Below are 23,830 nucleotides of genomic sequence, written 5' to 3'. Positions count from 1 at the left end.
TTGTCTGCCTCACTGATGTCAGACTCCAAGGCAGCTGATAACCGGCATACGGTCCTGGACTCCTCTCTGCCTCCGACGCAGAGCTCTCATCAGCGCCTTCCCCAGACTCCAGGACTGGCCCATGTTCCTCCCCAACCTCCTCACTGTCTGAATCTGCTGTCAGATCTGCTGGCCGCTGGTGGGCCACAACACCTCTTTTATCTCAGGATGGTAGGCAAAAAAAAAAAAAAAAAAAGACCAGTTTATCTCAGGATGGCAAGACAAAATGATTCAGAATAAAACTGCTCTCACACTTCACAAAAGAAATATGTTTTATCTTTGGCCATTCACCCCCAACCGGGAGAAATGGCAATTCTTTGTACATGTACACAGAATTTTTGTCTCTTCCACACTCTTACCGTCTTCTATTTGGCACCTGCATAGCTGAAATCTTTACAGTTACATACAACAGCTCTCCAAAGACAGTCTGTCCCCCACCCACCTCTGCCGCTTCAAAATCCGACGGAACAACAACCGTGCGGAAACTCACATCCTGCACTTCCTTTTGTGTGTTGTGTGATTAGAGGAGGCAACAAAACACGCTCGTCTCGTTTACACGGCCGCCCAATCCAATCGCAATTTCATTTCCCGGTGTATAAGGACCTCCGATTCTCTTCCCTCCCACTCTTTCATTTATTAATTACATTTTACATTATTTTTCCCCTCCGTATTTTTGTTTAAATCTTTTTTTTTCCTCTTTTTTTTTTTCGTTTTTAAACGTCGGTGGATTTCCTTTCTTCGTTTTTGTTTTGTTTTGAGTGTGTCTGTTTACAGCAAAAAAAAAAAAAAAAAGGATTAGTTCGTATAGATAAAGTATGTAAAATTGGGGGTTAGCAGAGTTTGGCAGTCATCTGATCCGATTGTTTAAGGATCTCGGTGTTGTATAGATCCAGCGCATGATTCACCCGGATTATCTCTGTGTTGGTCAATTTCAGACGGTGTTTGAGCATACAAGAGAAAAGATCCAGCTGGGGTTTTCCAGGGGCTACCGGGGGTGCCAATCTGTTGATTCGGTCCCGTATATCCAACATCAACAACATGACTGAAGAAGAGGAGTAGAACTGCCCACCTTGTGTGTAGGACTGGTTGACTTGTTGAACAGCGCTACGCAACAGATCGGCATTAAAGCGCAAGCTGTATCCAAACACTTGAATGTCTGAAATTTTGATGTAGAACTGGCGCTTGTTCGGATCAGAAAGGTCTACAGGCCCTTGACCAGTCTCGTTGCGCATCAAAGAGGGCAACCGAGTCCGGCTACGTAGATAGATGTGGACAGTCTCAAAAAAAGTTTTCCACCGGTTCCCCAGCAAGAGAGTCCAGTTGTAGCACTGGCTGTTCTGCAGACGGATTTTCTCCCAACGCGGGTAGCCGAATTCTCCGAAGGGCATGTTCCAACCTTCGGAGTGGCTCCCGCTGAAAGGGTTCACGTAGACGAAGAACATGGGATCCAGGCTGCTGTTGCGCATCTGGCAGATCCGCATGGAGATCCCAATGACCATGTGGATGAAGTCCATCCGGTTCTTGTTGCTCTTCAAGGTGAGGGACATGCGCCTGCGCCACCGGGGGTCAAAGAAAGTGTCCAGGCGGATCTCGTTACTGATGAAAGTCGTGTGGACGTACAAGCGGGAATCCATCTTTTGAAGGAGGTATTTCAGCTCCAGATCCTGGAAGTCCAAATCGGTCTCGAAGCTGATGAATTGCTCGCTGCGCTCAGAGTCCACGTTCTGGGGCTCGCAGCGGCCCCGGGAGAGACGGTAGCCCTTGTTGCAGGAGCCGCAGAGGGAGATGTTGGCCAAGCTGCACATGGCACAGCTGTTGTTGCCGCCGATGATGCACGGGATTGGCCGTTGGCACAGACTGGTGCTCCCGTGACAGACGCAGCTCCGTTGGCTCTCCAGAAAGGTCCCCCAGAAGCCATTCTCATTGCAGTAGAGCAAAGATTGGACTCGGGAGAGCCACTGCTGTATCGTCCTACAAGGGACAAAGCATAGGCTATAAGACAGCATCTCTTACCACATCTCAAAGTACTTCTGAGGAAACTCAATGGCTGGGTTAGCCCAAGATCAGTTTCTCCAACTCAACGGCATGCCTTCTAATCAACCTAAAGGATGACTTTCGCAAAATCACGTCTCCCTTACAAGCCCAACCAGTTTCTCACATCTACCACCCAGAAAACCTGACATGCTCGTACCTACTCTGGACCTCCATTTCCACCCAGAATTACAGATAGCTCCAAGAAATGGAAAGATCCTAGATAAAATCCTGAACAACTTGCCTCCAGAAGTTGTGAATGCTCCAACACTGGAAGTTTTTGAGAAGAGGTTGGATAAACATTTGTCTGAAGTGGTGTAGGGTTTCCTGCCTAAGCAGGGGGTTGGACTAGAAGACCTCCAAGGTCCCTTCCAACTCTGTCATTCTATTCTATTCTATTCTATTCTATTCTATTCTATTCTATTCTATTCTATTCTATTCTATTCTATTCTATTCTATTCTATTCTATTCTATTCGAAGAAGAAGAAGAAGAAGAAGAAGAAGAAGAAGAGGAGGAGGAGGAGGAGGAGGAGGAGGAGGAGGAGGAGGAGGAGGAGGAGGAGGAGGAGGAGGAAGGAGAAGGAGAAGGAGAAGGAGAAGAAGAAGAAGAAGAAGAAGAAGAAGAAGAAGAAGAAGAAGAAGAAGAAGAAGAAGAAGAAGAAGAAGAAGAAGAAGAAGAAGAAGAGACCATTTGTCTGAAATGGTGTAGGGTTTCCTGCCTAAGCAGGGGGTTGGACTAGAAGACCTCCAAGGTCCCTTCCGACTCTGTTATTCTAAATTCTAGTTTCTTCCTAGTTTTAAAAAAAAAATGCAAAAAACCCAGAACTTGATTCCATGACATACAAAATAAGGGAGCGTCTCCAAAATCTTGTGATACACTCCAGCTGAATTGGAGAATTATTTTCCACTCCTTTACTTTTGTTTAGATCCGGTCTGAACTTGGCACAAAGCTCTCTCCCTGCCATTTGTCAGTTTTTCACCTGTTAGAAAGAGCTATCGGTACATCCCTTGGTGGTGGAGGGTGGGGGTGGGGAGAATGAGATTTTGGGTTTTTTGTTTTTTTTTACATATGCAGGGCAACCCCTTCAATCCATGGCTTCTTCCAGTCAGTAGCTCTGCCCAGGGCCTTTATAAATCATGCAATGCTTCCCATTCAGAAATTACAAAACCAGGTCAGCAAAGAAACGAGAAATGCAAATCCTCAGCTCGCTTCTTCCTTCCCCCCCCCCACCCCCCCATCCGAGTCACCTCTGGCATTGTTTTTAATTAATGCATTGACTGGGCTTGGTTTGCAAACAAAACTCTTAATGTGCAAGACGAAGAAAAAAGCAGAGGCAAACACGAGTTACAAAGAGCTTTTTTTTTCTTTTTTAACTCGTGCCTTTCCGAACCATTAAGATTAGCTAAATGCAAGTTTATTTCTCTCTCTCTCTCTCTCTCTCTCTCTCTCTCTCTCTCTCTCTCTCTCTCCGTTCTATTTGCCTTCATTTCCATAAAGGGTAGTTGAGTGTCAGTTTGTTGCTTCAGGCCATAATCTGAATATAGAACATGCTATTTCTATTAAAGCTTTGTGAATGGCACCGGGGGGGGGGGGGGAAATCTCACGCTGTTAATATTATCGCCCCGATCTTTTGGAAGCCTGCCCCGCATATTAAATACTGCTGTCTCTTGTCCAGAGCATTTCACGCAGCCCAAAATTGCCGCGGAGGACGATGCTTCTTTGGGGTCTCATTGGGTGCAAAGGATATTTGGTAACCTCATGGCAAAAATTTGGGGGTAGGAGTGGGTGCATTGCAAAATATGCTCCTTATTTCTAGGGGAGACAAAAACCACACAGACTTGGTGCCAAGCAAGCTTTTGATGGTTGGGATGGGACACTTAAAAAAAGAGCTGTGTTGGGGCCAGTGGTTAGAATGCAGGATTGCAGGCAAACTCTGCCCACTGCCAGATGTTCGATCCTGACCAGCTCCAGTCTTCCATGCTTCCGAGGTCGGTAAAATGAAGGCTCAGATTGTTGGAGGCAATAGGCTGACTCTGTAAACTGCTTAGAAAGAGCTGTAAAGGACTGTGAAGTGGTATATAAGTCTAAGTGCTTTCGCTTATTCTATTCTATTCTATTCTATTCTATTCTATTCTATTCTATTCTATTCTAGTCTAGTCTAGTCTAGTCTAGTCTAGTCTAGTCTAGTCCATTCCATTCCATTCCATTCCATTCCATTCCATTTTCTATTCTATTCTATTCTATTCTATTCTATTCTATTCTATTCTATTCTATTCTATTCTATTCTATTCTATTCTATTCTATTCTATTCTATTCTATTCTATTCTATTCTATTCTATTCCATTCCATTCTACTCTACCCTACCCTACCCTACCCTACCCTACCCTACCCTATTCTGAGCTGTTGTGGCACAGTAGTTAGAATACAGGATTGCAGGCAAATTCTGCCCATTGCCAGGTGTTCGATCCTGACTGGCTCCAGGTTGACTAAGCCTTCCATCCTTCCAAAGTTGGTAAAATGAGGACCCAGATTGTTGGGGAGGGGGACACAAGATGCTGACTCTGTAAACCGCTTAGAGAGGGCTGAAAAGCACTGTGAAGTGGTTTATAAATCTATTGCTATTCTTCAACCTCTACTGGCAGGGCCTTAAGAGGATCTGCTTATACCTTGGCTGTTGTCACTCAGCAGCCACCTTGTTTCGGAGCAGGACTTCTGATCCCGATTGTCGTCTTAAGTAGAGGACTACCTTGTACTCCTACACCCAATATGCCAGCTAAAAGCAGAGCGCCAGTACCTTTCCCTAGGCAGCTGGTGGTGTGGATTGTGCCGACAACGGATGCTGAGGCCAAAGAGTTTACGGGAAGTGCGCTGGATCTTCTGCCGTTGTGCCTCCATGGAACTCTGCAAGAGCTTATAGCGGTTCTGAAGATCCCAGTCATTCCCCCAGTGCTGATGGATGCTCCCAATGGTCAGGAAATGGTTGTTAGGTAGTTTCTTCATGAAGGACTTAAATTCATCTAGGAAAATCATGCATACAAACACGTCTACATATAGGTAACTCCAAGATGGGATCATTTGATGGGAGAACCTGTAGATCATCTTTCTTCCCACCATAGAATGTTGGGCATATCTACATTCTTGAGTTTTTTAAGAAAGGTTGGACAACTATTTGTCTGGAATGGTATAAGAACTCCTGGCTTGGGCTGGGAGGAGGGTTGAATTAGAAGACCTCCAACTTTCCAACCCTATGATTCTATGAGAAGGAATCAGAGTTTAACTCATCCCATAAAAAAAAGTCCAAAGCTCAATGCTCAGGATCTCCAATTCAAGGAATCACCAGAGGGAATTCCTGCCTTGGGCAGGAGGTTGGACTAGAAGACCTCCAAGGTCCCTTTCCGGTCCTAGGATTCCATGAGAAAGAACCATAAGTTCAACATCCTGGTAGGGCCTGGTAGCTCAGCAGACTAAAAGCATTGTGATTAACACCAGCCTTCTGCAATTACTGCAGGTTCGAATCTCGCCAAGGCTCAAGGTTGACTCAGCCTTCCATCCTTTCTAAGGTAGGTAAATTGAGGACCCAGTTTGTGGGGGCAATAAGCTGACTTTGTATAAATATACAAAAGGATGAAGGCTATTGCTTAACGCATTGTAAGCCGCCCTGAGTCTCCGGAGAAGGGCGGCATATAAATCAAATTAAAAACAAAAACAAAAACCATCCACATCCCATAGAGAAAATTCAAGGACCAAATGCTCAGGAGATCTCCAGCTCAAGGATTCACCGCCAATGATGAGAAAATGCTCAGGAGATCTCCAGCTCAAGGATTCACCCCCAATGATGAGAAAATGCTCAGGAGATCTCCAGCTCAAGGATTCACCACCAATGATGAGAAAATGCTCAGGAGATCTCCAGCTCTAGGATTCACCACCAATGATGAGAAAGCATCATCCAAAAGACAATTGGGCATTCCTTGAAGACATTTTGCTTCTGACCCAAGAAGCTTCTTCCGTTCCAAGAAACATTTTCGCTTCTGATCCAAGAAGTTTCTTCAGGTGTGAAGAAGCTTCTTGAGTGAGAAGCGAAACTTCTTCAAGGAAAAACAATCTCCAGCTAACTTTTGAAAAAACACCTTTGGGACAACCATGACCTAGATGACTGAGAATCTCCATAGCCCTCTTTCTGAGCATCTTCCAAAGGGCTAATTTGACTGGGCATAAAGCCACTTACTATCAGGGGTGAGCTTCAGATCCTTTAGCAATGGATTTGCTGCTCCGTTGCTGGGTGAGTGTGGCCATGGTGGGCGTGGCTTAGTTGGCTGTCTGCACCACACTGTGTGTGTGTGGGGGGGGTTTGCCCTCCCCAGGCTCCGGAGGCTTTCCTCAAGCCTCCGGGAGGGTGAAAACAGCTTCCCCTGGGGTCTGGAGGCTGGAAACAGGCCTGTTTCTGGACTTCTGAAACCTCCAATAGGCCCATTTTTCCCCTCCCAGAGCCTCCGCGCGGCCCCTGCATTTACCTGGAATGATGAACAGGCCGCATGGAGACTCCTGGAAGGGATGGGGCAGGGGGGAGGGGAGGGGCAAGGTGGGGTGGGTGTGGCCAGCCAGGGGTGGCATTTGTGATTCACCGAACCCTGGCGATCCTTGGCAGAACCCCCAGGAGCCCACCCCTGCTTACTATGTCATCCCACCAAAACACTCTTGCCTTTCCCCACAATTACCTGAATTCTCTAGATCTTTGTAGGCCTCTGTCCATGATTTGGCCATGTTAGCCAGCGTGTATTCCATTATCTGGATGTCAGTGATGGGACAATTGCACTGGGGAAACTCTTCGGCACATTGGCATCCGCATTGGCTGTCTCGGCAAATGTATTCCCCTTCTCCGTTGCACATGATGTAACTCAGGGCCGACTGCACAAATTTCTCTTGCAAATACTGAGGAAAGATGACCTGGAGACCTACAGGGAGGAAAAGAGAAAGAAAGAAGAGAGAAAGGGAGGTCAAAATAGGAACAAGGAGAGGGAATCTCCCCTGACTTCTCTAGCGGAGTCACCAAGGGCTGGTTTTGCATTTCCTGCTTAACCTGTGTGGTGGGAGAGCTGACCTACTTTTGAGGTCTGCGCAATAATATTGAACCATAAAGAATCCAACAGGCAAGGCTGATCTAACATGCTGAACCTCACATCCAGAAAGGTCTAATCATAGAATCACAGAACTGGAAGGGACCTCGGAGGTCTTCTAGATGTTGGAGTTCATTGTTGCAATGTATTTATATGCAACAACTACAGTTGAGACAACCATGACCTGGGTGACTGAGAATCTCCATAATACTACAGTAATATTACTAATACTACCAATACTACAGTAGTATTCAGCCAGTAGGTGGCACTATTTACGGGTTTGGATCTATGGTATATACTCTATGCTCTTTTGTTCTGAGTAGAGTTTCCTGTTTCCTGTTACAGTTCAATAGCTGAGCAGTAAAACACATGGTGACTGTACTTTTGTTTGCTCTGTTGTGCTATATATAAACAGAATTTCACTATAAACACTAGTCCAACCCCCTAATCAAATGGGGGCTCACTCTTTGACAAATTTGTGAGGTCCCGTATCTGATCTCATTAAAGACCTTGTGAGAACACGGTCTATACATTTGCAGACTTTTAATGTCTCCCTCCAGCTGCCATTTTGGTAGCTCTGGTGTCCCAGACGCTGAACTGAAACGAACGTTTGCAAGGGCACTGCAAGAAACCAACTTTTCTTGGTGAAGTGGACATCAGGGGTTTTGCACAAGTGGCTGGCAACGCAATCGTTCAGCAATCCGTGCTTTCTGTTCATGTCGGCAGTTTTCACTGGGCAGCCCGAGGCCTGTAATGTCTCTGCAGCTGTTTCTTCACATTCGAGAAGCTCGGCTTGTCAAAGCCGATCAGCTTCCGGGAGGTATCCAAGGATGGTGAACAAGCACTGCAAAAAGTCCAGCCTTCCTGCGGATCTTTGAAATATTTGCCTGCGTGTCTCACTCAGCCAGATGTAGGCCTAAATCTCACAGTGGCAGATGAAGCAGCCGAAAACCGTAGCCTCACTAATTATTCTTCTGTGGGAAGAAATATCCATCTGGTTCAGTTCCAAGCCAGGAGAAACAAAATGGAGGCTGGAGGCTGATTGAAAAGAAGGCCCGTTTATTGGTGAAGCAGAACCATCAAGCACTTGTGATTCTGGGCAGCTGACCAAATGGAGTTGAAAGTGGGAGGGTTTTTTATACCTTTTTTGGGATTTGCATTTGAGCTTCCTGTTCCTGTGCAAGAACATATCTTCTATTGGCTGTTGTCACATTCCTATGGGGTCATGTAGGGGTCATAGCTGGCTCTATAGGCAAAGAGGAAATACAAATCCTAGATGTTTGTCTGAGCTAATCTGGTCAGCCGCTGGTTTATAAACCCTGGGCTCCCGGGTTTGAAGTTTGGACTGCTCTGGGATGATGCAACGAAGGGGCTTATGTTCTGACAGGGTGTTGGGCAATTCCTATTGTGGCTCAATGGCTTTTGTCCTGTTTTGGATCTTGGGTGAGAGTATTTGCTTATGAATAGAGCTATCTAGATACTCGTCTTCCTCTTTCAATAAGCTCTTAAGTGCTGACATCTGCTGTGGGCTATTAAGGAAAGTGGGGGTTGCTTTCTGACTCTGAAAAAAACACATTTCTCCATTTCTCCCTTTGGAGAAATATAACATTCTGCCTTTTTTTTTTTTTTAATATTTCCCAAAATATTTCATTCTTCTAAGGAGGGGGAGGCACTGACTTTCTACCCTTCCATTTGTAGGACTGCAATTCCTCCAGAGGCCACTTGACAAAGAGAGATGATATTCAGCCAGTTCATACCAGTTTCGGCAAACCGGTAGTGGCGATGGTGGATGGACTCGCCCCAGCTCCAAATCATGCTATTTAGGCACGTTTTCGAGGCGCGGACGATGAGTGCATGCGCGCAAAGCAGGCGTTCAGCGAACCATTGGTAAAGGTAAGTTATCAAACCCTGTTGACAAACCTCACTGGTGCAGAAGGGAACAACAAAGAAATGTAAAAATGAGAAGGCAGTCATGGTATCAATCAGATCTTATCCGAAGGAGGGGAGTTTAACAATAACTGGAGGAAGAATTTAACCTATCCGGATCTGAGCAAGAACGCCCCAATTCACACAGTGACAGGCCTTGATTAAAAAGCCGTGAATTGTTATACAATTTTCAGTTTGCTTATCAGAACAAGAATGATGTCCTCGCAGGCTCTGATTCATGCCTCTCTTCTCTTCCCTTACTCAGAATAGAAAAGAAATATTCCCCTCTTCCAACATTTGGCTTCGTGACAGTATGGGAGACTTTAGAATTCTCATTCCATCCAAACAAAACTCTGAGAATGCCATATGTGTTTGTTGGATCTCTTTGGAGATGAGTAAGAATGTAATAGGTTTTTTTAAAAATGTACTCCTTCTAATTAAAAAAAAAACAAAAAACCTCCGCTTCTAGGAATCAGAACACCAACCTGCTCAGGTTAACTTCGAAATATGTACAACTTCAGAGACTTTTGTTGAAAGAAAGAGAAAGGAGAAATCTCATTTTTTGGGTAGGTGGGTGTAGTGCAGAGTGGGCTTCACATACTGTAGCAACCGATTCGCCCAGACCGAAAATGTGAGTGCGCGCACGCATGCGTGTGATGTCACAAAACACAGCAATTCACTTGCACGCGCCATTTGTGTATGCGTGTGACATAAAAAACACAACAATATAGGACGGGATTGCACCCGGGCGGGGGTGCACAGGTCGCCGCTACTGGTTCGCCGGGAACCGATTCGAACCAGCTGAATCCCACCTTTGGTGTAGTGGGGACAAAGAAATAGAAGAAGAATTTGTTGAAAAATAATATGATGAGTATGACCACTATAGTGGCCAAAACTTCTGTTGCTAAATGAGACACTGTTAAGTGAGTGTTCCCCCCCCATTTTACGAGCTTTCCTGCCACAGTTGTTAAGTGAAACACTGCAGATGCGAAGGTACTAACATGGTTGTTAAGTGAATTCCCCCTTGACTTTGCTTTTCAGAAAGCTGCAAAAGGGGATCACATGACCCTCCTTCCCCCCCGGGGACACGGCATTCGTCATAAATAAGAATTGGTTGCCAAGCATGTGAATTTTGATCACGAATCATTGGGGGGTGGTCATAAGTGTGAAAAACAGGTTACAAGTCACTTTTTTCAGTGCCGTTGTAACTTCAAACTATCACTAAATGAACTGTGTTAAGCAGCAGTGGGTTTCGCATTATGCTGCTACCGGTTCGCCACGCACGCACCCGGTTCACACGCGTTCCTACCTCCGCGCATGCACCCAGCCTTCCACGAATGTGCTTTGCTTCCTACTTCCGCGGATGACCCCGGCCTCAAAAACTTGCCTAAATAGGATGGCATAGAGCTGGGGCAGGTGGGCAGGCCCACTCGCGATTTCCACTACCGGTTCCGACAAACCGGTTTGCTCGAACCGGCTGAATACCAACTCTGGTCTTAAATTGAAGATTACCTGTAGCTACATAACGTTAAATAAGAAGACTGGAGAAAATGTTTGATTGGTGGGAAGGGGGTGGTTTTCCAACTCATAGAAGATTAGCATTAGAAAAAGCGAGCTCACTCCACTTATATGAAGATGCAAACAGTCCTTGGTGACGAGTTCCATTTATAGCCTCATCCATGGCAACTTGGAATTAAAGGGGGGGGAGGAAAAAAATAAGTCAAGTCACAGTCTTTAAGGGACTGTGCTTTTCGGAATTAGAAATCTCTTGTCGCCTGCTTTGGGAAATCATTTTGCTGTCTTTGACCTAATTTCCTGCAACCCGATCGATGGAAATGGTATTTGGGACACAGAAGGGGGGGGAGGAAGGAGATGGGGAAGGGGAGCAAGAATCTCCTGAGGGATGAGGAGGGGGTGGAATTGGCCCAAAAGTAGCAGCTTCATTTGGAGAACTTTGGAGAAGAAAAAAAATGAAAGTGCACAAATTTCTCTCTCAAATACTGAGGAAAGATGACCTGGAGATCTACTGGGAAGAGAGAGGCCATTTTTGACCATCTCACTATTTGGGGGTCTTCGGTATTATAATAAGGTAAAAGTAAAGGTTTCCCTCGCACATCTGTGCTAGTCGTTCCCAACTCTAGGGGGCAGTGCTCATCTCCGTTTCAAAGCCGAAGAGCCAGCGCTGTCCGAAGACGTCTCCGTGGTCATGTGGCCGGCATGACTCAACACCAAAGGCTCACAGAACACTCTTACCTTCCCACCAAAGGTGGTCCCTATTTTTCTACTGGCATTTTTGGCGTGCTTTTCAACTGCTAGGTTGGCAGAAGCTGGGACAAGTCACAGGAGCTCAACCCGTTACATGGCACTAGGGATTCGAACCACTGAACTGCCAACCTTTCAATCAACAAGGTCAGCGTCTCAGCCACTGAGCCACCGTGTCCCTCTGAATACTATAATAAAGGGATGAAATATGATACAAGAGTGGTCTGAAGCTGCCCTCAACCATTTGAAGAAGACACCCCAATGCATTTTGGTTTAAAGTCTTCTTCAAGAACCAGCCTCTTACAAGTAGGCTTATGAGTTATCACAGATGGACTCTGGGAAGTTGAGGCCATCCAGATTTGAATCTGAAATTGGAACTTGGAAGAGGAACTTGAGATCAACTAATCTAGTGCCTGGCTCAGCGCAAGAACCCAAATTCGAATCTCCACGACAGACTGGCTGCTCTACCTGAATTCCTCCAGCAAAGGGGAACATGATACCTTCCTTACTAATGTATTCCAGGTCAGATAATTTTACCGTTAGGAATTTGTTCCTAACATGGAAGAATTGGCGGTAAAAGGAAACCAGGCCGCCAAAGAACACGGTGGCTGGACACTATCAAAGCCGCCACCAGCCAGAACATAGAACAATTTCAAAAAAGAAATGCAAGATCGGAAGACATGCAGGGACCTTGCCCAAAAAAACACCAAGCATCAGACACAATTCAACAGACACCTTTCTTCTTCTTCTTCTTCTTCTTCTTCTTCTTCTTCTTCTTCTTCTTCTTCTTCTTCTTCTTCTTCTTCTTCTTCTTCTTCTTCTTCTTCTTCTTCTTCTTCTTCTTCTTCTTCTTCCTCTTCTTCTTCTTCCTCCTCCTCCTCCTTCTCCTTCTCCTTCCTCCTCCTCCTCCTCCTCCTCCTCCTCCTCCTCCTCCTCCTATTCTTCCTCCTCCTCCTCTTCTTCTTCCTCCTCCTTCTCCTCCTCCTCCTCCTCCTTCCCTCCTCCTCCCATTTAACTGAACCCTCCCTTCCTGTAACTTGAAGTCATTCTTCTCTCCATTAACCAATTGTGACTTTCTTCTACATGATGCCCTTTCTGGTCCTTGAAGGATGTTCTCCAGAATCCTCTCTCTTGCCAGTTGTTCTCATGACTACACATACACAGCTGCCTTTATCTCAAACACAGCTCCAGTTTCTTCTTCTTTGAACCTGCTCAGGTTTGCCCGGATCCTTTTAAAAATGTGACGTTCAGAACTGGGAGTCCAGAACGAAAATCAACCAACACTGTGACTCCGTATCAGTCAAAAGTATATAGACAAGAATGATGGAAGGTTCTCCGCGGGAGAGACGGATAAACAAGGCTTCTCATTACCAGCGACCTTTAAAAGTGTGCCTTTTTACCTTCTCCATTTTTCTACTCGCTCCACCATCTAGAAGGTACATCTCAGAATAATTAATGGAAACCTTTGTATTCCCAGCTGCCGTATAACTCCCTCATTAGTAACTATTTACAGGGCTGCCGGTAACGGACCACAACTTCATTCTCCTCCGATTGCTTTGCCAACCCGACATAAGATGTTGCAAGAAACTGTGGTGGCAGAAAACAACAATAACTGTAGCCCCACAATTCACCGACGTCTATTATTTTCGACTGGAAACCACTCGGAAGCTGGGAGGAAGGAACGGTCCTATGCACCCTTGTGCACGCATACAACGCACAATTTTAGATAAAAGTTGTAATGCAGACAAGCGACTGTCCAGTCTCTTCTTAAAAACTTCCAGCGATGAAGCACCCACAACTTCTGAATGCAAGCTGATCCATTGGTTGATTGTCCTCACCGTTAGGAAGTTTCTCCTTAATTCCAGGTTGTTTCTCTCCTTGAGTAGTTTCCCCATTAGGAGAGAATAGAGCTGGAAGGGACCTCGGAGGTCATCTAGTCCAACCCTCTGCTCAAGCAGGAAACCCTACATTATTCCGGACAAATGGTTGTCCAGTCTTCTTAAAAACCTCCAGTGATGAAGCACCCACAACTTCTGGAGGCAAGTTGTTCCACTGGTTAATTGTCCTCATTGTTAGGAAGTTTCTCCTCAATTCCAGGTTGCTTTTCTCCTTGATTAGTTTTAATTTCCATCCATTGTTTCTTCTGGTGCTTTGTAGAATAATTTGATCCCCCCTCCCTCCATTCAATAATTTGAATGAAGGAGAAAGGGAAGAGGAGAACTGTGGGTTTCTTAACGCTCTCTGAACTTTCTTTCTTGAAGACGTTTCATTACCCAACTAGGTAACATCATCAATGCTAGAAGGGAGTGGGGTTTGTTCTCTTTCTGCAGGAAAACCACCAAGCTCAGAGAGCACCGGGCAACCCCTTCATTTCAACCCTGAGCTACATATATCCTTTATTGTAAATAAATTCAAAGCAAAGTGCAAGAGTCCCAAAAGCTGCTTGTCCCAAAGGAAAACTGGATTTTTTTTGTTTCCCTTGAAAACGTTTTGCTTCTCATCCAAGAAGTTCATGACCTGAAGAAGCTCCTTGGATGAGAAGCGAAATGTTTTCAAGGTGAAGAATAACCGAGAAAACCCATCTGCCTTTTGGAAAGCACCTTCGGGATAAGCACGACCTGGATGGTTTAGAATCTCCATAGACATGCAAGAAGGATGCCAGCCAAGGATGAAGCATCCCGCATCTCACCTGCATACAGTTCCATGAAACACCTTGCAAAGGAAGTGTTTCTGACCTAGGCTTCCTTTATCTCCATTGACACACTGCCAAAGACCTACTTGACAATTAGTTTTGCAAGGCCAAATGGAGCACAGAGTCAAATGGAGCTTTGAACCAATCAGAATGAACAAATCGCTTCCTGCAAAGGCTCACGTCCGTTTGCTCCTCTTTTAAGTCTTATGGGAGGGGCCAATCATCTCCAAGCCTTACTACCGAGTCTCCCCTTTTGTCTTAACTGTTCTTGCCTTCTGGCAGCTCTGCGCATGCGCGCACTGGGAACAGGCTCCCCCTGTTCCTCTGCCTCGCTGATGTCCGACTCCAGAGGCTCCGGAGGCGGCACATAACTCCCAGATGGCCCTGGCTCCCTCTCTGTCTCTGAGGCTCTCATCCGAGCCTTCCCCCAGATTCCAGGACTGGCCCATTGTCCTCCCCCAGCCTCCTCACTGTCCGACTCTGCTGCCAGTTCCGCAGGCTGCCGTTGGACCACAACAGACAGATAAGTTAGAGAGTGGAGGATACCATGGTCACTAAGTCTGTGCATTTGTGTCTTTTTATTCCCCCTTTCCCCCCTTACCTTGGAGATGGAGTTTGCTCTCCGTGCTTTGCAGAAGGACAGAACTCACAGAGTCCAGATTGTCATAACTGTTGCAGCCCAGAGGACCTGTCCGCGTTTCGGTGACCTGGAGAACATCAAAAGAAAGTGAAACCATAGCAGCTGCCCCCACCATTGAAGAGCAGTGGTCTGACCTAGGCTCCCTTAACAAGCAGGAGGCAGGAATTACTGGCAAAACCTCTTTTAATTTACATGACTGTGAATTACGTTCATTCACAGTCAGCAAGGTTCGTCCAAACAGTTTTTCAATGGAATATTTCTCAACACAGCTTATCTCGTTCGGCAAGCTGCCACGTGAATTATTTCCAACCACAGTACAAAGCCAAACTCGGCACAGAGTCTCTCAGAGTCATGGAATGAACGAACTGTTTCCTACAAAAGGAAACCCTCTCTCTCCCTCTCCCTCTCTCTCACTTCTCACTCTCTTCTCTCTCTTTCTGTTTCTCTCCCTCTTTCTCTCTCCTATCTCTCCCTCCCTCCCCCTCTCCCTCCCTCCCTCTCTCTTTCTCTTTCTTTTTCTCTCCCTATCTCTCCCTTCTCTCTCCCTTCTCTTTCTTTCTGTTTCTCTCTCTCTTTCTCTCTCCCTCTCTCTTCTCTCTTCTCCCTCTCTCTTTCTCTCTCTTTCTCTTTCTCTCTCTCTTTCTCTCCTATCTCTCTCCCTCCCCCCTCTCTCTCCATCCCTCTCTCTCTTTTTCTCTCCTATCTCTCCTTTCCTCCCTCCCTCCCTCTCTCTCCCTTCTCTTTCTGTTTCTCTCTCTCTCTCTCTCTTTCTCCTCCCTCTCTCTCTTCTCTCTCTCTTTCTCTCTTCTCTCTCTCTCTTTCTCTCTCCTAGCTCTCCCCTCCCTCTTTCTCCCTCTTTCTCCCCCCGCCCTCTCTCTTCTCTCTTTCCCTCTCTCTCCCTCCCCTCCCATATTTTGTGCTAGTTTTGCCTGAAAGCACTGAAGTTGTGGTCACGCTTCTAACCATCACTGTGCTGCTTTTGAGGCAGTTGCGAAAGGTACATTCTGAGCAGAATAACTTTCTAGCGAGTAGATCAAAGGAACATGTCTATTTTCAAACCTTCCACATCAACCGTTCGAAGTGCACCTAACTCCCCTCTTCCCAAACTTCAGATGCTTTCAGCCCACCTCTCTGGCATCTTCAAGCACTCTCAGCCTCAGAAATATATATATATATATATAAAACGGATCTCCAGTACGATGACAAAGGCCAAACCTTTATGGAAACTCTCTTCCATCTACTGTTTTGTAGGTCAATTGCTAAGGAGCTCCAGATAGGAGCTCCCTTCTCTTTACTGGTGCAGCTACATTAACTCTGAAGCTCTCAAAGGACCTTTGCCCTGGCCATTATCCGTCCTTTGAACTGTGTTACCGAGCATTTCTGAGGTTTTTGACTAGGTGCATGGTGCTTTTTCCGTTCACTCACAGACCAAAAAGCCACTTAACTGACTTTTAAGCAGGTCTGCAGGAGAAAAGGATTGCCAAGGATGAGAGAGGCCTTTCCACGCTGCCTCTCTCGAAGGCACACGGAACCTGCAGTTGCTCCTTCAAAAGGCCACTGGGCTTTGTTTTTCCTTGAAGAGGTTTCGCTTCTTATCCAAGAAGCTCCCTCAGTTCTTCAGAAGGCAACTGGACTTTGTTCTTCCTTGAAGAGGTTTTGCTTCTCATCCAAGAAGCTTCTTCAGTTCTGATTGAAGTTCTGGAGTGAGAACTGAAGAAGCTTCTTCAAGGAAAAACAAAGTCCAGTTGACTTCTGAAGAACTGAAGAAGCTTCTTGGACGAGAAGCAAAATGTCTTCAAGGAATAACAAAGTCCAGTTGCCTTCTGAAGAACTGAAAAAGCTTCTCTTCTTGATTAGTTTCCATCCATTGCTTCGTATCCTGCCTTCTGGTGCTTTGGAAAATACATTGACCACCTCTTCTTTGTGGCAGCCCCTCAAATACTGGAATCCTGCTATCATGTCACCCCTAGTCCTTCTTTGCTCTAGACTAGCCATACCCAATTCCTGCAACTTGGACACCATCAGGCACACCTCTGAAAAAAAATGAATCCAGAATATGTTCCCAGGCTTACAGTTAAGACCGCTTAGAAGGTCAACCAGAACATCTAGACCTTATATAGGTGTTGGGCAGAGGGGGAGAGAAATTAGGACCTGACATCAGGGTGGTGGAAGAGTGGTGCGGTGGCCTAGAGGTGGAGCTCTTGCCTCACAATCAGGAGGCTGTGAGTTCAATCCTAGGTAGAGGCAGATATTTCTCTCTCTGGGCACAATGAGAATATATCTGCTGAACAAAACTCTGCATTGGTGACAGGAAGGGCATCCGGCCAGTAAAAACTTTCCTAGCTCCATTCAGTTGTTCAGACTCCACCCCGCAAGGGATTATGGGGTTATTAAAAGATGAAAGATCACCCTGATCCACCCTGGTGGAAGCAAAATTTGAAGAAAAAAGAAAAGAAAAGAAAAGAAAAGAAAAGAAAAGGAGATCCGCCTTTCCCAGGATCTGGTTTTCCCCACACTCGTCTTGCTCAAAACAAACTAACTACGTATGTAAACCCAGCTCTACCTTGATTGCTCCCGTGGAGATCTGAATTTCGTGGAGGCGTCTCATGGTTCCATCCCGGTCCACAAAATACGAAGAGGCAAGCTGGTGAAGGGACTCAACACTTTGGGTGGCATTGCCTGACTTCCGGTCAAGTCGGTTTTTGTCCATATACATGGTCAGCGCTTCTTCTCCTAGCGAGGCACCAAAGAAAGTGGAAGCAGGAGGCAGAAAGGAAGAGAAGGAAGGAGGGACGGAAGAAAAAGAGAGAAGGAAGGAAGGAAGGAAGGAAGGAAGGAAAGGAAAGGAAAGGAAAGGAAAGGAAAGGAAAGGAAAGGAAAGGAAAGGAAAGGAAAGGAAAGGAAAGGAAAGGAGGAAGGAAGGAAGGAAGGAAGGAAGGAAGGAAGGAAGGAAGGAAGGAAGGAAGGAAGGAAGGAAGAATGGGAGGAGATCAGAGTCAAATTACTGCTGATGCCAACAAATAAAAAAAACATACAATTGGTGTTGTGATTTGAGTTGCAGCCATTTTACACTGATCAATCAATGGCATTTCAAGCCATGCCATCAAAAGCTTTTAGACAGATTATTATAAAATAATCTGTCTTATAATAATAAGATTATTATAAGATATGGAACAGATTTTATCAATGGTTGGAATGGAAAGGATGAAAAATATGAACTGACTAGACCTTATAGAACAGAGAACTAAGGGTATGCATGTAATTACAATAGAATGAAAGAAGATAAAGACAAATATAGATAGAAAAATGATGTCTTTATATATGTAAATACTGAATAGACCAAATGTATATAAGTAGCAAGATATACTGCATATGATACTTATTGCTTATTTTAGTATATATGGCAAAATAATGCCCAGACGGTTACACTGTGTCTAATGTTTTAATATGTGTTTAATCAAAAATGTTCAATTATGAACATTTATGCCAAAAAGGCAAATTTTAAAAAAATACCCAGAATTATAATTGATGTATTAGAATATTATGAAACAAATCCAGATAAACAATTGGCATTAATATATTTGGACGCACAAAAAGCCTTCGATAACTTCAATTGGAATATTTCTTATTTTACAGTTAGAAAATATGAAATTCGGAGATAAACTTATAAAGACGGTAGAAAAAATACACTCCACAAAAAATGTTCAATTAAAAAAAAAAAGAGCTTTTACTTTCCATACCAGAAGATCTCAAAGGCTGATGTATCTTCTATGCCAAACCGATGGTATTTCCTTGAAAAGCCCTCAAATTCATTCCATCGTTCAAAAACTAAACTAACGAGCATCGCTAAATCTAAAAAAATTAGGCCGAGAGCCTTAGATATCTTGGCACGCGTCTCCCACCTGCAGCTCTGTCCCGTTCCTCATCCCTTATGTCTCGCAAACCCCTTCATCGTAAGATAAATCCCCAAAACGAAGAAATATAAAGGGGCGACCGAACGAGCACGAAAAGCCAATCTCTTTCAAAGTGGGAGGGGGGATAATGTGACATTTCCAACACAAAAGACGGCAAATGTATTTTTTTTTCCACGGGATTCATTTGGATCAGATTCAGCGAGGTCCAATTAGGGTGTTTCAGCCCATGCCAAAACCGTGGTGGTGGTGGGAGGGGGGAATCTTCTGTTGATCTAACACTCCGGTCATTAGAGGATAATTAATTATCTGCTTGTGACACGGAACAGGCAATCGCAACCTACTAATGATAGAAGAGTGGGCTTTTATTTCCCCTTAAAATATTTGCAGAAGTAGGACAATCAATAGATAGATTGAGAGGGAAGGGGGGAGGGAGAAGAAGAGAGGGAGGACTGCCCTATTTCTGCAAATGTGTATGTGTGTGTATGTGTGTGTGTAGACACACCCCACACACACACACCAGGACATGGCAACAGGGCCTTCAACCAAAGGATAAAACACTTTTTTCCTTATTCCTGCCATGATTAGATAGCTTCTTTCTTTCTTTCTTCCTTCCTTCCTTCCTTTCCTTCCTTCCTTCCTTCTTTCTTTCTTTCCTTCTTTCCTTCCTTCCTTCTTTCTTTCCTTCTTTCTTTCTTTCCCTCCCTCCCTCCCTTCTTTCTTTCTTTCTTTCTTTCCTTCTTTCCTTCCTTCCTTCTTTCTTTCTTTCCTTCTTTCTTTCCTTCCCTCCCTCCCTCCCTCCCTTCTGTCTTTCTTTCTTTCCTTCTTTCCTTCCTTCCTTCTTTCTTTCTTTCCTTCTTTCTTTCTTTCCTTCCCTCCCTCCCTCCCTCCCTCCCTCCCTCCCTTCTTTCTTTCTTTCTTTCTTTCTTTCTTTCTTTCTTTCTTTCCTTCTTTCTTTCTTTCTTTCTTCAATTCTATAACGACATATTCCAGAACGTTTTCAGCCATAAAAACAGTAAGCATGGCAACTGTAAATTAAAGGAAGAGAGGGGAAAAAATAATGAAATAATAACACCCAATTCCCCCATACAGGTAGTCCTCAACTTATGACAATTCATTTAGTGACCGTTCAAAGTTACGATGGCACAGAAAAAAAGTGACTTACGACTATTGCAGTGCCTCCGATGGTCCCATGAAATGTCATTTTAATGTATGCCAACTGGTGTACGTTCAAAGAGACAATAAAGTTATTATTCTATTCTATTCTATTCTATTCTATTCTATTCTATTCTATTCTATTCTATTCTATTCTATTCTATTCTATTCTATTCTATTCCATTCCATTCCATTCCATTCCATTCCATTCCATTCCATTCTAATTTCCTTATTCTCCTCTCCTCTCCTCTCCCCTTCCCTTTCCCTTCCATTCTAATTATTTCCTTATTCTCTATTCTATTCTATTCTATTCTATTCTATTCTATTCTATTCCATTCCATTCCATTCCATTCCATTCCATTCCATTCCAATCCAATTATTTCCTTATTCTATTCTATTCCATTCCATTCCATTCCATCCCATCCCATCCCATCCCATCCCATCCCATCCCATCCCATCCCATCCCATCCCATCCCATCCCATAGTCTAGTCTAGTCTAGTCTAGTCTATTCTCTGAGTGAGCCCACACCCTTCTAGCACTGATGAAGTTACCTAGTTGGGTAATGAAATGCCTGCAAGGAAACCACCAAGCTCAGACAGCACCAAGGACCCCTCATTTGAACCCTGAGCTACCAAGATTCTCCGTTATTACGGGCTCTTTGGAATCGCCCTGTTTTAACAACCCTTCCTCAATAATATTGGGATGGCAGCCAACCAACTTTTTAGAAGAGGCAGATGTTATTAACGCTATTGCTATTGTTCCCATGCAAATCAGGCAAAATCCAGTTGGAATGGACAATTTAGTAAATGCACGCATTACCGCAACGGCGTTCAGATATGCCCAGCCTACGAGCTAAAATTAAAACCCTCCATACATTCCGCCACAGCCTTGAATACCAAGGGAGAGTTTCAGATTTTCGCTTTTGGCAACGAATAAACGAGGAGGCTGAGAACCGTGCGAATGAGAAAGTTAAACAGTGGAGAACCAGGGTGTTAAAATGGCGGGTGCCTTTCCAACACCCAATTGCAAAAACAACTTGAGTTCGTATGAGCAAAGAAAAAAAAAACCATCGCCTCGAAATAAAAGGCAGCCACAGCAATCAAGAAGGGTTAATAGATTTTCACTGCATTATTAAGTCCTAATTTCTCATTTATTAAAACATTCAAAGTCATCTTGCCTTCAGGGTATTCCATGCAAATTAGCTCTCCGCGACGCTTCTCCAATCTCCAGAATTAGCAGGAGGAATGACTCAGGGTAGTATCTTTAGATAGTAACTAAGAACAGAGAGGCCCCTTTTAGTGGCCGTGGGAGGGCCGGTGGACGTAAAGGTTCAGATGAAACTGAGAGGGCTGGACGGGCTTCCCAACCCAACTGGGCTTCCAAGGCGTCCTGTTTTTAAGCCATCTCCATCCACCATGACTCAACCCACTTCCATTAGAAGCAAGCAGCCGCTTTGCAGAGCATTCTCACTAGCTGCTATTTATATAGCAGGAACAGTTGGAGGTACGTGGTAGGAAAAAAAAAATCACACAAGGCTTGGGAAGAATGCCTTTGAGGATTGAGAGATCTTTGCTGTGAACATGAAAATGGGGCCAGATGAGAGGGGGGGGGGAGAGACTGTTGATAGATAAATGATAGACAAAATAGATAGATAGATAGATAGATAGATAGATAGATAGATAGATAGATAGATAGATAGATAAATAGATAGATAGATAGATAGATAGATAGATAGATAGATAGATAGATAGATAGATGATAGTTACACACAGACAGATATTGTAGATAGATAGACATAGTTAGATGATAGTTAGATGACAGATAGATAGATAGATAGATAGATAGATAGATGATAGTTACACACAGACAGATATTGTAGATAGATAGACATAGTTAGATGATAGTTAGATGACAGACAGACAGACAGACAGACAGACAGATAGATGATAGATAGATAGATAGATAGATAGATAGATAGATAGATAGATAGATAGATAGATGATAGTTACACAGAGAGACAGATATTGTAGATAGATAGATATAGATGGTAAATATAGATAGACAGACAGATATAGATAGATAAATAGATAGATAGATAGATAGATAGATAGATAGATAGATAGATAGATAGATGATAGTTACACACAGAGACAGATATTGTACATAGATAGACATAAACGATAGATAGATAGATAGATAGATAGATAGATAGATAGATAGATAGATAGAGATAGATAGATAGTTAGATAGATAGATAGATAGATAGAGATAGATAGATAATAGTTACACACAGACAGATATTGTAGATAGATAGACATAGTTAGATGATAGTTAGATGACAGATAGATAGATAGATAGATGATAGATAGATAGATGATAGTTACACAGAGAGACAGATATTGTAGATAGATAGATAGATAGATATAGATGATAAATATAGATAGACAGACAGATATAGATAGATAAATAGATAGATAGATAGATGATAGATAGATAGATGATAAATAGATAGATATAGATATATAGATGATAGATAGATAGACAGAGATAGATAGACAGATAGATGATAGTTACACACAGAGACAGATATTGTACATAGATAGACATAAACTGATAGATGATAGATAGATAGATAGATAGATAGATAGATAGATAGATAGATAGATAGAGATAGACAGACAGACAGACAGACAGAGAGATGGATGTAAATAGATGATAGATATATATAGACAGACAGACAGACAGACAGACAGACACTGTAGATAGATAGGTGATAGATAGATAGAGAGGGAGGGGGGGTAGAGGCAAAGACAGAGAAGGAGAGAGAGAAGGAAGAAGGGAGGGCTGGCTTGGTGTGCTGCTACCACCACAGACATATATGTCTTCTTTCCTGCTTCCAATAAAGCATCTTAAACAGCTTTGTCGTTTCTGTGAAGCTCCTGCTATAAACAAGTTGCCGAATGCCTTACAGGCTTGAGCGTCTGATGCACTGAGAATTATCATCATCGCTTTGTCTGGATTCCCACAAATAGTCCTCTGGGGTATTCTAGGATCCCACTGGTGCTGAGCAAACGGCCAATGATTTCCAAATGGGTTATTTTTGTGCTTAATTTTAAGGAGCCGTTGCAAGTCTCGCCTCCCAGATCAGCTGATCCTCTTGAGTTGGGCTGCTGGGGCTCTGTGATGCGACCGAGGCTGGAAAACACTCTCATTCATGAACAATACATGCTCTCGGGGAGTGTCTTCCACTTTTACTGCTGTCAAGAGAAATTTTTCTTCCTGCATTATTCTCCTGGCAGCTTTCCCTCCTGCATCGGGCGCGTCGCTCGCTCTCCCTTCCATGCCTGTGCATATTTTAAAAGCGAAGCGTCATAAAAACAGGAGCGCGGAGGAAAAGCGCGCGGTGAATAATTCACCAGCAAACCCGGGCAAAATTAAAAATATATTTCATCGTTCCAAAGGTCGGTGTGGTTTGGAAAGGCCAGGGACAAAGCCGCCCAGGTGGTGGGAATGAATGAAAAGAGAGAGAGAAAAACAAAAGAAAACTATGTCTTGCTTTCTCAACGCTTCCCCTCTGCCTGTTTGTTCAAAGGGACGCCTCGTTTTGTGGATTTAACTCACAGTTAAGAAGGTACATCGTCGCAATCTTAATAAGTAAAACGGTGTAAAGAGTTCTGGGATTGCCAGACCCTGAAACACAAAAAGGACCCCTTGTTCCTCGTTTACTTGTCCAACGAAAGCAACTATTGAAGATCCTTGGAGCTCTCTCAGCTTAGTTGTTTTCTTGTAGACATCTCATGACCCATCTAGGGAACATTATCAATGCTAGGGGAGGTTGGGAGGAGGAGGAGGAGGAGGAGGAGGAGGAGGAGGAGGAGGAGGAGGAGAAGAAGAAGAAGAAGAAGAAGAAGAAGAAGAAGAAGAAGAGGAAGAGGAAGAGGAAGAGGAAGAGGAAGAGGATGAGGAAGAGGAAGAGGAAGAGGAAGGAGAAGGGGAAGAGGAGGAGGAGGAGGAAGAGGAAGAGGAGGAGGAAGAAGAAGGAAAAGGAAAAGGAGAAG

The 23,830-nt window shown here is 44.2% G+C and overlaps 1 protein-coding gene across 1 annotated transcript in view; it reads right to left on the bottom strand.

Annotated features, from left to right (window-relative positions):
- Positions 1-851: 851 nt before the first annotated feature.
- The window catches only part of BRINP1 (BMP/retinoic acid inducible neural specific 1), a 49,788-nt gene continuing 26,809 nt past the window's right edge, over positions 852-23,830 (bottom strand). The window contains exons 3-7 of the mRNA XM_070955695.1: positions 17,269-17,438; positions 14,667-14,772; positions 6,787-7,023; positions 4,866-5,088; positions 852-2,010 (exon numbers count right to left, since the gene is read on the bottom strand). Coding sequence (XP_070811796.1) covers positions 870-2,010; positions 4,866-5,088; positions 6,787-7,023; positions 14,667-14,772; positions 17,269-17,438 — 1,877 coding nt within the window. The 3' untranslated portion in view covers positions 852-869. The remainder of the gene's footprint in view (positions 2,011-4,865; positions 5,089-6,786; positions 7,024-14,666; positions 14,773-17,268; positions 17,439-23,830) is intronic.

This window comes from Pituophis catenifer, unplaced genomic scaffold (assembly GCF_029215685.1).
Source record: "Pituophis catenifer annectens isolate HBS135680 unplaced genomic scaffold, rPitCat1.0.hap2 SCAF_17, whole genome shotgun sequence".
Lineage (NCBI taxonomy): Eukaryota > Metazoa > Chordata > Lepidosauria > Squamata > Colubridae > Pituophis > Pituophis catenifer.
The sequence above is the reverse complement of the archived record's forward strand: the minus strand, read 5'-3'. Positions and strand labels throughout refer to the sequence as shown.